The 14194-nt window shown below is 36.6% G+C and overlaps 1 protein-coding gene across 1 annotated transcript in view; it reads right to left on the bottom strand.

The window, feature by feature from the left end:
- Positions 1-853: 853 nt before the first annotated feature.
- The window catches only part of CYP97B3 (cytochrome P450, family 97, subfamily B, polypeptide 3), a 45247-nt gene continuing 31906 nt past the window's right edge, over positions 854-14194 (bottom strand). The window contains exons 9-14 of the mRNA XM_082878454.1: positions 11141-11227; positions 10919-11007; positions 4861-4952; positions 1923-1984; positions 1511-1660; positions 854-1421 (exon numbers count right to left, since the gene is read on the bottom strand). Of these exons, the coding sequence (XP_082734580.1) occupies positions 1197-1421; positions 1511-1660; positions 1923-1984; positions 4861-4952; positions 10919-11007; positions 11141-11227 (705 nt within the window). The 3' untranslated portion in view covers positions 854-1196. The remainder of the gene's footprint in view (positions 1422-1510; positions 1661-1922; positions 1985-4860; positions 4953-10918; positions 11008-11140; positions 11228-14194) is intronic.

Below are 14194 nucleotides of genomic sequence, written 5' to 3'. Positions count from 1 at the left end.
TGTAACCACGCTTTTACGATTTTACGAATTTTTCACGGGAGGGCTACAAAAATGGTAAAAACGTGGTTTGTAATAACGTTTTAACTTAGTTTGGAAAATCCGTCCAAACTAGGCCTAGTTTGAAAAAATAGGTTGCTATTTTGCCTTCATTTGGGAAACGACCCTAGAAAGTCAACGCAGTAATGCTAACTATAATTTCATAATTTAGCTATTTTATATAATATTTTAATGCACATTTTTTCGTAAAAAGTCAAAAAATTATCCCAAACAATCATTTTTTTTCCCCTTTAATTATTAGTTCAAAAAGTCAAAAAGTACACTTATTTAGGACATTCCAAATAACCACAAGAAAAGTAATACTTTTTGTGAAGAACAAGAAGTTAAATTTTTTATAATGAAAAAAAGTTATTCTATTTATATAAAATGCTTAACATATGCAACTTTTTTTTGGAATGCACATGGTAACCTTTCCCAGTCAAGTCACACATTGAGATAACTTAGCAAACATCCAATGTGCATAACTCCATGCTAGTAAATACACACACACCACACACACACACACACAAAAGAGAGAAGTCATTGGCATATATATCCACATATGTCGAGAGCATCAATTTAAATTGACCACACAATTTCTAAACCCTAAAAATAATCAACACAGCATATACAAATATTTGTATGGAAAGACTATAATTGGAGAAAATTAAAAAAAAAAAAAGACAATTTTAACTATTGTGTTGTTGGGTTCGTGCTCCAACAGCTGATGACTTTGTTTGATTGGATCTCATAAAATGCTACCTCCCATGATCCAACTATACTTGTTCCCCAACATGCATGCACTTGCCATAAGGAATAATAAAACAACATTTCATTTTTTTACTTATTGTTGTCTACTAGAATACAAACAATTGCATTTGAATGCTAATAAAAAAGAGAGAGAAAGAGAGTCGATGGCCTGTTGGGCTAACATCTGTGTTGGCAGAACTCGTATTCATTCAATACCCACATCTTTGATCGACTATGTCAGGAAAATTAACATAACCTGAGACATTAGGTTTATATGTATTGATGAAGGACAAAATATATACAGGCTTTCACAGTACTTAATTATGTGTAAATTTTTTTTCCTGGAGTACACTAGATGGTAGATACAATTATTGGCTTATACGCGTGCAATCTCTATTGCTCACTCTTTTTCAATGAACATCAGATCTCTTCTTTAGTTTGCACCAAAGTCCATTCTTTGTATGAATTGTTGCCCCGGTAACAAGTTCCACAGATTCGGGAGATCCTCTCAGCTCCACATCAAAATTCTGTAACAACATTGCCAATGCCACCGTCGATTCCATCAGTGCAAATTGGTCCCCAACACATTTTCTAGGTCCTCCACCAAAAGGCAAGAAGGAAAAATCTGATATAATCTGTTAAATGAAGCAATAAACCATTAATTGATATTAAAAAAAAATGTGTGAAATATTAGAAAGGCTAAAAAGTAGCTATTGTATAAAACCTCATTTGGGTATAATGCTCCGGGGCTTCGAGATGGATCAAATCCAGCCCACCCTTCTATGCCTTCACTATTTTTTTGTGCTAGAAACCTCTCTGGTTCAAATTCATGAGGTTTGTCCCAGAAATATGGAGATCTATGGAGATTATAAACCTAAACAGGAGAATCACAATCGAAAATCACGTTTAATAGAAAAAGAGAGTTGAAGTCAATAAACAGAACAAAAAGCTCGCAAACAGATTTTCTATACGAAGGTACCTCTAGCAAAATCAAGTTCTAACTATTTCATTTCTCATTGTAAAAGATTATCTTTTTTGGAGGGGAAAATGGGTAAAGCCCATAACAATTGTACATCTGTCATGCATCCATATAATACTAAAAATAAGCTAAAGATGCAAGAAGATGAACCACTCACAGAAAGAAAAATATCTGTTCCGGCGGGAATTGCATATCCGTCCTTGTTACCGTTATATCCTCCTGCACAATTGAAAAAAAGTTCAAGGATTCACTCAATATTACAAGAACAAATATTACATAGCATAAGAAATTTGGGATGAATTACTAGTATGTTTAATTTTTCCTTTTTTACCGTACTCTTCTTTTATCACTCCCTTAAAACCAACACAAAAGCAACATAACTAAAATAAATAGGGAGAAATGAAATTACGACTACTCAAAACTTCAAAAAAAAAAAAAAAAAACTTCATTGAAATCCACAAGCACTAGCTACTTTCATTCTCTCAGAGATCTTAGAAACAAAACAACATATACAAAATTAAATAAAGGGTAAATTACATTGACCACCCCTCAGGTTTAGAAAAAATACACTTAGGCCCCCTATAAGTTTTCTAAACGATTCTGTATATTCAATTGTGTATAATACAAAGAGTATAACTGATATATATATAGCAATCCTAAACCTAATCTAAAATAGGAAATAAGAATAACCCTATACAATCAACCTAATATATATTTCCATAATTAATATAATATTCTCACATCCCTGCTCAAACTCAAGGTGTTTTAGCAGAAAACAATGAGAGTTTGCCAAGAAGAAACTGAAATCGAGCAGTGGTGTGAGTCTTGGTAAAGAAATCAGAAAGTTGTAAAGCCAAAGAGACAAAAGGAAACAAGATGGAGTCAGACTGCGAATGCTAACATACAAAATGACAATCAATCTCAATGTGCTTCGTCCGCCCATGGAAGACAGTGTTATGGGCAATCTGAATAGCACTGCGGAGTAAAGGGAGGTCGGAGAAAACTGATGGACACTCAAATCAGTCAAAAGTAAGGTTTTAAAAAGCGGCTGCAACCGTTACGTAACGCCGTTACGTAATGGTTGTAGTGGTTATCGCTACCCATTACGGCCGCTAGGGTTCATGTTGTTTTGAAATCAATTCCCAAACTCAAGATGAAGGGTATAATTCCCAGTTAGTGTTTGTTATCCCCTAAGAGGTGCAAACTGAGATCAAGCTAAGTTTTGTTGAGATCATCGTCCAGGCAAGAACACAGTAGATACAGAATCCTTTACTTTGATACCAAATGATGAATCCAAAATTCAGAGAAAGAATGAAATCTAGAAAATTCCCAAAGGGAAATACAAGAGCAATGCAATATTAGTTATGAAGCCTCTACACACCTATTTGTAGGCAACTAACTCCACTACTAGCTAACACAACAACTAACAAACAGAAGCACATGATGATTACTTACATCAGTTTAGGGAAAAGAAAAAAAAAATTGTGGAACCTTCGGGTCCAACTGACCTGGCCTATATTATATTAGACTATGATTATTTCACCAAGATAGCAATATATATTTCATGGGTGCAAGTTATTTTAGCCTTAAACATTCTTAGAAGATGTATTTTGGCATTTTTTCTGAAGAAAAATTTGAGAAAGAATATTCTGATTGGATATGACTGGATCCTACAAAACCCTCTGATCACCAACAGAACAACAAATTATGTAGAGGTATTGATTATTTTCATACTAAACACTCTACGAAGTTAAATTGCATATTAAACAAAAGACGTAAAAAGGTATCGGAATCTGTTGGACTCAACAATTTCAAAATTTATATGAATCCTGAATCAAATTGTGAACTGAAATCATATTCACTACCGACTTTATCCCAAAACAGATTCAGCCATAGATTGAATCGTATGAATTGTAAAACACAAATCAAATTATGAATACTGCAATTCACTATCGATCCTATCCTAAAATAGATTCACATCAATCTATGCATGAATCGTGAATCAAATTGTGAATCGTAAAATTCTAACAACTGTGCACATGGTAGTGATTTTCACATGCTCTCCTTAAACGTAACACCATCCACCTCGCAAGTAAGTTCTTCTGCCATTTTTTCACAATGAGAAATAATTTAGTGAGTTTGTTTTTTGGTTCTTTTTTGTTGCTCTTTAGGCCAAATAAGTTCGAAACTTCAATATCAAGTAATCGTCTCTATTCCAGTAATAAGCCACAAATTATTGTCAGACTCCCCTATATTTGCAGGATTTCCTTCATAATTTTCCCCTTTCCTAAAATTCCCATTATCAGCTTTTCTTTTTCCTTCCTCAAAGCTATGAATTACCACTTTTTACAAAAAATAAAAAAAGGGGGCAAACTGGCTTTGCCTTGAACATGAAAACAAGAACAAGTTTTAAGTTAGTGGCTCCAGATATTTCACGGAAGAATTTAGCCCTAGGTGACCTTCCCATGTAATTGCAACTATAAAGAGATGACACAAAGTAAAATGATGTGACAGATGATTTATTTGTCCACCCTAGCCAACTGCTGTATCTTCGAAGCTAGGAGTACTGAATATGAAAAATACTTGATGTACCTATATTGTCCACAAGCAAGATAATGGTGTGTCAGTGTAGAATTTAAACAGACCTTAAACAAATTGGAGTCTCAATTGACATGAGTTCCTTATAAAACATCAATAGGGCAAATATTAACATGATAAAATGAATGCATTTCACAAATAACCTTTTCTATTATTTTCTTATTTTATTGTTAAAAATAAAGTCCTAAAAACATGTGTCTCTCTCCTTAACAAATCTCATGTTTGTTATTTCCCATTGGTTGACCTTGTGTAGCTTTACATTCACAACTGCATTTCCTTTTCTTGTTAAAAGATAACTGAATCAATATCCAAAAAAAATTGAATGAAGCACTGGAGTTGCAAAGAGCTAGAATCATATCCAACAGTTGAAAGCCTCGTAATACCACATTAAAAAATTCATGTTCATTCTGAAGTTAAGAGGGGTGGGTGACAAAAATAAAAGTTATTCTTTATTCGAATTGTTTATCTTCATAAATAAAGTCGCCTAGAATTTATACCTGGTAATAAATCTGACTTGAGAGTGCGTCTGATAAGCAACGGAGGCTGCGGAAACAAACGTAGAGCCTCCACAATAATAAGTCTGATGAACCTGAAAGCAGTGGAATACTAAAGATAATTACACTTTGTGCTTGAAGCATACCTAAATAACAAGTAAAAAGTCGTAAAACCATAACAGAATTAGGTTACAGCTGGAAAAAATAAAATAATTTCATGGATAAGGCCTGAAGTCCTAATCAAAGCATCAGAACAACAAGGACATAAAAGGATTAAAATATAATATAATGTTGAGAGTTGAGACAGAAAATAACAGTAAATTTTCAAAATCCTTCCCTTTCCTTTTTATAGAGCTAGTCAGTATATAGCATACATAATACCAAACTCCTATAGATGAGAAAGTAGAAAACGAATGAGAGGTGAGCTGTTTGTACACAACAGATAATTGCTTACAGATTTTGAAAATGTATGCATGTATTTATGTTAATCAAACATGTGGTTTGGTAAATATACATTTTCAGTTACTGGATATTAAGGCTGTTCATAAAACCGACTGACCCTTCCAAACCGACTGACCTGACGCAAAGCAATGACCCGCGGTTGGTTTCAACCAATCACATGGTTGGGAATGGGTGTAAAAATTCGGGTACCAGTTTGAGTGTTGGGTGCACAGCTATTCACCCGCATTAAATCTGACCAACTGAATTCTTTTATTATCTTAGCTTTTGTAGTTGTCCCACGTGGCATGTTGTTATGGACTTGAGGGATTACACCTTATCATTTAAGGCCACTAACTGTATCACATTGGTACTCATCCATCAGAGTTGTTGACATTGGTACTCATTTACTACTAACTCTTTATTTTCATTGATCAGATAGTTGCATAATCAGAAGGAAAGCTTGTCCTCTCTCTCTCTCTCTCTCTCTCTCACACTCAGCTTCAATATTATCCTTCATTCTCAGTCACTAGAGCAGATGGGATGGAGAAGGCGACGATGCTGAAATAGTCGCGGTGGAGTTGAGATCATGGCAGGAGCACCGATATCGTAACAGTGGGGGTGAGCTTGTGGTGTTGGTGGGGCAGATCTGCCTCCCCCTCTATTTCTTCAAACACTCCCTCTCTGATCTCCCAAACCCCTCTGATTTCTGTCCTCTCTGAGCCCGTGTTGAGAATGAGATTTTTATGTTGATGATTGTGAATGACAGTTTGTTGTTGGACCGACCAAAGCCCGACCAGTTATTATACCACCCGAATGATCAGTTCCAAATCAATATTTGGTCGAGATTGGTTCCAAACTGAAGTTATTGGTTCAGGTGATGGAAGACCGGCAAAACCGACCCAACCCGACCCTTGATCAGCACTACTAAATATCATGTTTTGCATGCAGGTGTTGTAGCTATTATTCCAGATATCTACATAAATTGTACATTTTTCAACATATCCAATCTCTCCAATAATTAGGGGGTATAAGCTAAGAAGCATGAATGAGGATACATGACACACTGATACAAAAATTTCAAGAAATGTAGGACAAGACACGTGGGGCACATGCGTAAGACATATAGTTTTACATATTTATTATATTGCATATATAAGGATAAACAATTATGATGTCATATAATAAATATAAATATATTTAATTCAAAAAATATTTTTTTAAAGTAACAGACAAAAAAAAAAGTATAAATTTATGTTATTTTTCTTCTATCATTTTCTAAGTAATTTTATTCAAACTTGTAATTTGTCTTATGCATGTCTAAAGCTATAGATGTGTTCCTCAAATGTTTGAAGCATGTCTGAGTTCAGAAAATTTATAAACGCAGTTGGACATATTTGGATGTATGTCCAATAGGTATTGGGATGTGCCCAATGAGTGTTGTGTCATGTTGTGTCAAGTCAGACATTGACACGAGACAATACCTTCATAGAAGTGTACATGCTTCTTAGGGTTAAAAAAGTGTGCATTGATTTTCTAGAACTCCAAAAATTGATTAACACGTCTTTGTCCTAGTTGCTCCCCTGTCCCCCCTTTCCATTCCTCCATTAAGTAGTTATGTGGCAATATTCTTATTTCTCCTTCACTTGATATATTGGCCCTGTTTGGTAGAGCTGTGGGAAAGTGATTATTAACTTATAGCCTAACAGCTTATAACTTATAGCTGTGAACATAAGCTGATTTTTGACTTTTAAATTAAGCTTCTCCTCCCCCACTCAAAGAATAAGTTAAATTTTGACTTATAAAAAGTTATAAGCTGTATTGTTAAGCTGAATCAAACACATCAAAATAGCTTAAATTAAGCTAAAAGCTGAAATAAGCTGGAAATAAGTCCTACCAAACAGGGCCATTTTATGTCAGGTTTAGTCTATTGTATTTTATTCCTCTATTAAGTAGTAGTTATGTGGCAATATTTAGTCTGTTGGAATATTTTTGTGGCAATACTTATTCCACTATAACAACTTAATAGATGGATAAATATTGCCACATAAATATTTTATGTTTGGTTCAACAGACTAAACTAGACACAAACATGTTTTGAATTTCAGTATAAGAAATAAATATTTTTTTGATTAGTAAAAAGTATGTATTATATTCAAGAGCCACCAAGGGGATTGCTACCAATATCCAATGAAAAAACCAAAATTCTTATACGTTGACCTAATCCAAATGCTCTACAAAATTCAAAAATTGATTCAAGCATTGATCAACCCCACCAAAAAACCAACTATATAAAATAACCAAACTATTATTCTTCAAAACAAAAATAGGAGTTTTGATTTCGTAAAAGAATCTTCTATTACGATCCCTCCAAAGGCTCCACATCAATGCCGAAGGGCCCAAACACCAAGCACACCTCCTCCTCCTGCTGTCAACTATAGCTCCCCCACAAGCAAACAAGAACACCAAACTATAGACAGGAAAACCCACCTCTTGTCAAACAAGACCAAAAATAAAGTCTAAAAATGCCAAGCCACCAAACAATGGGTAAGAAGATCCACCAATTCACCATCTCCTTTGCACATACAACACCAATTCACAAGGATCTATTTCCTCAAGAAAAAATTATCAATTGTGAGAATCTTGCCACGCGTTGTTGTCCAAAAAAAAAAAAAAAACCCACCTTGGATGGAGCTTTAGTCCCTTAGATTGCTCTCCAAGGGAAAGGAACATCCTTGAGGCCCAATAGAGCAACATATAAAGATTTCACCTTAAAATTTACAAATTTTAATCTCACCCAAAACGGGGTATCATCCCTCTCTCCTCAGGTAGTCACTAACTGGAACTCCTTTATCAATTGCAATCCTAGCGAGAGTTAGGAACACTGTCTCCAAAATCTTCTTCCCGCACCAAAGATGGCACTAGAAATGGATCTTCAACCCATCGCCAATCACAAACCTCAAGTGACATTACAAATCATACCATCCTTTCCTCCAAAGGCCCAAACATAAGACAAAAACCCCAAAAATGGCCCAATCACCCCACAAACACTCATTAGTTGTAGAGGAGAAATCAACCTCAACATCATAGCCCCTCTTCCTTGTCCTCCAATCGACAAACATCTCCACTTTAGGCCACTTCAAAATCAACTCAGCCTATAAATACATACACACCTTCTCTGACCTCTTATCCACTCCTCTTGGGTCAAAGTTCTCCAGCACTTTTGCAACCCATCTCCAAAGTTTGATTTAGATATATAGAGCAACTTGAAGTATGAGAAAACAAAAGCTCTCACCTCCAAAAAAATTCCACCATAGTTGACCAAACTCTAGCACTCCAACTTCCCCACACCACCATTAAGACTGCCTGGGAAACCACTGCCTCTTTTGCACCTCAATACCTCCACCTTCTTGGATGCTAGCCATGATGACTCAAACCCTAAAGGACCCTTTCTTGGTCAAGCAAGCGATCCCTAAAGGACCCTTCCTTGGTCACCAGTTTTTCCTTCCATCACTCCAACCACTACCACATTGACCATCTTGTTACTGACTTGGAGAATCTTCCTCATTTTACTGTTTGTGTGCTGGCCAAGAGTGTTATTAAATGTGCACCTAGGTGTACGGCTAGTGTTGAATAGCTTGATGTACATTCTTGGGCCCATTACCTATCAGCTTAAGCTTTTGGAACAATTGGTGACTTAAAATGGTATCAGAGCTTAGGTTGAGAGAGATCATAGGTTCAAGTCTCTTCGTTGGCATTTGGTATTTTGCCCTCGTTTGGTTTCTTCTTCTTTGCTTGGGTATTTGTTTATCTTTCTATTTGGTTCTCTCTTTGTATCTCCACATGCATGACGTCACACGTGAGGAAGGATGTTGAATAGCTTGATATATATTGTTGGGCCCATTACCTATTAAGTTAAGCTTTTGAGAAAATTGGTGGCTTAACACCTAGGTCCAAGGCTTATCAAGGTGCAGTCAGTGTGCTTTGGAGCATCTCAGGCCAGGCGAAGTGAAACAGGACCAATAAAGGTGCAAAAAGCGTGCACCTTAGGCTTAGGCTCAAGGCACACGACTTGTGCACTTCTTTTAAAATGTTTGTTTATTACAATTACAGTCCTTGATTTCACTTAATCTCATTTATTTATTTATTTATTTATTTTTGTTTATATGCGGCTACAAGGGATTAAATCCCTAAACATAAATTGCAACCCAACACTTTTTTAGCCCTAATTATACAAAGGCGTTGGTTGCATAGAGCATTCACCTCGACTAGACTAACTGTTGTTATTCTTCTTCTTCATCTCCTCAATCTCCTTCTTCTCTTTCTCTATGCTTATCTTGTTTGACACTTCAATTTGGTCGCTATTTTTAAATGTTTATGATTTATGCATTAAATGTTTCTGTTTATGTGAACCTTGCATTATTTGTCTATGATAAAATATTGGTGTTTGTTGGTATTTATGTTTTAAAATGTTTAATATTTTATTTTACCTATGTTGCAACTTGAATTATTTCCTTATATAAATATTTCCTTATACTAAATTATCTATTTTTTATCGTCAACATGAGCCTCACTTTGATGAAGCTCGCGCCTCACCTTGCACCTTGTGCATAGGCCCTAGAAAACCTTGGCACTTCAGTGCACCTATTGCCTTTAATAGGAAGCACAAACACTCCAAAATGGGTGTCGTGTCAACATTGGACATATGTCCATGTCCAACGCGGCGCAGACTCACATGTCAATATATACTTTTTTAATTATTGTTCTTTTGCAATACATGTGGGGACACTTAATGGACACATGTCATGTGTCTAAACAGGCATGAAGTACCTCTGTGGGAATTTTTTACTTTTCAGAAAGCTTATATGGAAACATAAAGGGGATTTTGGCAGAAAAAACAAAATGCACTCACATCCATCGATGCCTCTCATACCTCTATTCCCTAAATTAATATTCATACACAGAAAATAAATATATATATTAAAAAAAAACTGTCATATCCTCGCCGTGATCGTATCCTAATTTTTTGAAAACTGTTGTGTCCCGTGTCCGTACTTGTGCTTCCTAGGAATGAATACATATCTATAAAATGAAAGTTTTAAAAATTCTTTAATTTCTTATAATAGACGAAGTGCATATGACATTTCTGTTTTTGATGTTGTTCATAAATCATTTTATGGAAAATTTGGTTGAAAATTGTAGTTTAATAAGAATATTTGGCACCTTGCACGCGACACCATCTCTTTAGAAGGTTATGGTTACCATTACTACTATACATACATTTAGAAGTCAGAAGCAATATCTGTACACACACACACACGTGTACATTTGTATGTATGTGCATTATTGAACAAAATGAATTTCCCTCATGTATGAATCTCAACATGGACATTGTCATTGATCTCAAAGCCTTATTTAATCTTTATCCTATATCAATGATGCAATTCACATATCAAGAACATGACAACAGTGGGAGCACTTTTTTTTCATAGCCACAATGAGCATAAACATATTTTGTTGCTGCAGCCGATTCCAATGGAAAATAGACATAATGGGATCTGGAAAACAATTATTATCCAATATTAATAGAAAAAGGTTCAGAGAAGCAAACTCTGTAACCTACTCTAGTTTCTTAAGTGACTCAAAAGATGGTCTGCCCTGACCAAGCACCAAATCAATCTCTGCTTGAGCTTTCTTCATTTTAGAAGGATTCTGCAAGACAGCAAGACAGACATTATACACCAGCATAACCACACGTACTAACAGATCTTACTTTGAAAGCCAAGTGAACAGAAAAACTGAATTTGACATGACTGAAACTGAATTTGTTTTTAGAGAAGCATACTTGTGCAAGAAGGAAAACAGCCCAAGTAAGCACAGCAGCTGTTGTTTCATGGCCAGCAATAAGCATCGTCATCAGGTCATCCCTTAGCTGTTGCAGTTAAGAGAGAAAACCATAGGTAAGCATATATTTCTGTTAGATTAGTATATTATTAGTTGGGCTATTATTCAAGTGTAATTATTCTATGCCTTAGGGCTCCCTTGTAATTATTAATCTTCATTAATATAAAAGGGGAATGATATCACAATCATTCCCTAATCTTGGTATTCTCTAAAATCATCTTGGTATCAGAGCCTAACCGTAAAACCTAAACCCATCTACCTATACAGTTCTTGTTACCCACCAGAGTCATCAGCCACCACCGGAGCCACCAGCCGCGAGGCAGAGACAGGTTCTCTTTGTTGGCTCAAGCTTACTCCACCCTGAGGGGCTTCGGCTCAAGCCGAGAACGACCTAAGTGGTTTCAGGTGGCTTGATGTCTATCTAGGGTTTCGGCTCACCCTTGTTGGTCGAAATCAACAACTCAGATCACCCTAGGGTTCGAAACGCACTTGGGTTGCTCGAAGTCCTTACCGAAGGCCCATCCTGGTCTTTTATTGGTCCTTGCCGCTGGTGTAGGCTTTTCTTGCTTGGCCGACTACCCCTATGCCTTCTTGGCTTCATGCGATAGTCTCTCTGCTATCATCTCTCTTTTTGAGTTCACTTTCTGTCTCCCTGCTTCTGTCTTCCTTTCTGTTGTTTCTTTAGATTGTTGTTGACTTCGTTTCTCTTAAACCCATAAAAAAATAATAATAATAAATAAATAAATAAAAACTCTATGAGTTCTTAATTTGTTATGCTTTTATAGTGGTCATTGTATCTTTCCTTCCACCACCACCTTCCGGGTTTGTGATTGGCACTAGTTTTGTTGAGGGTTCGGTAGTACAATATCCATGGCAGTTTCCACCAGTGTGTCCACGACTTCTCAGACACCTAGGAGTGAGAGTTCCATAATACCTCCGACTATGACTGATAACCTCAACCCTAGTCTTAAAATCACCACCTCTCTATTTAATGGTCAGAACTATCTAGCGTGGTCGCAGAATTTGACTATTTTTTTGAAGAGCAGAGGGAGGATAAAGTATGTTGATAGCAGGATATAGGCACCCAACACCACTGACTCGGGTTATGACCAATGGGAGATTATCAACTCTTTGATTATGGGTTGGCTTATTCATTCGATAGTAACAGAAATTGGTGAGGGCTACTTGTCTATGAAGATTGCCCAAGATATTTGGGATGCTGTGGTTGCCACCTATTCCCGTATAGGGAATTTCTCATAGGATTTGAATTGTAGTGTGACGTTTTTTCTTTATCATTGTCTTTTTCAGGACCTTGTCACAAGAAGGACGATTGGCAGTACTAGTGCAGAAAATGATCTCTACTTCCTGGATCAACCGGACAAGCTTGCTCATTCTTCTACCACCAGTCCTACTACCCAAGATGATTTATGGTTGTGGCATCGACGTCTTGGGCATCCTTATTTTTATTTACTTAAACATTTATTTCTACCTTATTTTTGCAAACAATAATGTGTCTGAGTTTCTTTGTCAGTCTTGTCAACTTGAAAAACAACACACAGCATCTTTTGGCCCCAGTTTTAGTAAAAGTTTAGTTCTTTTTTCATTAATACATTCTGATGTCTAGGGTCCATCTCATGTTATGTCTGTGAAAGGTCATCGATGATTTGTTACATTTATTGATGATTTTTCTCGTACTACTTGAGTGTATCTCATGAAAGACAAGAGTGAGGTTTTCTATGTGTTCCGCAATATTCATAATATGATTTGTACTCAATTTGGGGCCACTATCAAAATCTTTCGTTCTGATAATGGGGGGGAAATACATAGATTTTGGGTTAGGGCAATATTTTTCTACTCATGGCATTATCTATCAGACCTCTTACACCAATACCCCTCAACAAAATGGGGTGACGGAATGCAAGAATCGTCATCTTCTTGACATGGCTCAATGCATGTATTTTTCTATGAGTGTGCCTCGGTCCTACTGGGGCAACGCTATTCTCACTGCTGCCCATCCTATTAATCGTCTTCATACTCAGGTCTTGCAAAAACAAGCTCCCCTTCAAGTCCTCTTAGGTTCCGAGTCCTTATTTTCTTTTCCTCCAAAAATATTTGGCTGCGTTTGTTTTATCCACAATCACTCTCCTACTCGTGGTAAGTTGAACCCTTGTTCCTTCAAATATGTTTTCTTTGGGTACTCTCCTACTCAAAAGGGGTATAAATGTTATCACCCTCCTCGTAAGTGGTTTGTATCCATGGATGTCACCTTCTTTGAGTCTCAGTCCTATTTCTTGTCCTCTCCGGTGTCACAGTCCTCCCTTCAGAGGGAGCCTTGGTGTGAAGTGATTCCTGTGATTCCTATGGTGGAACCAGTTGTTCTTGAACCACCACCTCTTACAGGGACTACAGAACCCAATGTCACCAAGTTTGTGTCAGGGACAAAGACAAACAAAAAGTTAACTGGATACAAGACACCACTTCTGCTCACCCACTGCCATCTCCTGCTTCTGATGAGAGTCTAGGTAACTTTGAATCTCTTGAGTCCGCTGATCTTGATACTCCTATTGATCTTGATTTTCCTATTGCTAAGAGAAACGGTGTGAGATCTTGTACTCAACATCTTGTCTCCAATTTTATATCCTACTCTCATTTGTCGTCCTCATGTAGAGCTTTTGTGTCAAATATTTCCTCTGTTAGTATTCCTAACCATTTTCAGAATACTCTTGCTACCTTTGAGTGGAAACTTGCCACGATTGAGGAAATGAAAGCACTTAGGAAGAATGGAACTTGGGAATTGACTGAGTTACCCGAGGACAAACGACCTGTGGGATGCAAATGGGTGTATATGGTGAAACGCAAAGCGGATGTTTCCATTGAGCGTTACAAGGCTAGACTTGTGGCAAAAAGGTTCACTCAGACATATGACGTTGATTATCAGGAGACCTTTGCACCCGATGCTAAGATGAATTCAGTCAGAGTACTTCTTTCTCTAGTA

Source organism: Camellia sinensis, chromosome 7 (assembly GCF_055761805.1).
Source record: "Camellia sinensis isolate YWXY chromosome 7, ASM5576180v1, whole genome shotgun sequence".
Taxonomy (NCBI): domain Eukaryota; kingdom Viridiplantae; phylum Streptophyta; class Magnoliopsida; order Ericales; family Theaceae; genus Camellia; species Camellia sinensis.
This window is presented reverse-complemented; position numbering and strand designations above follow the sequence as displayed.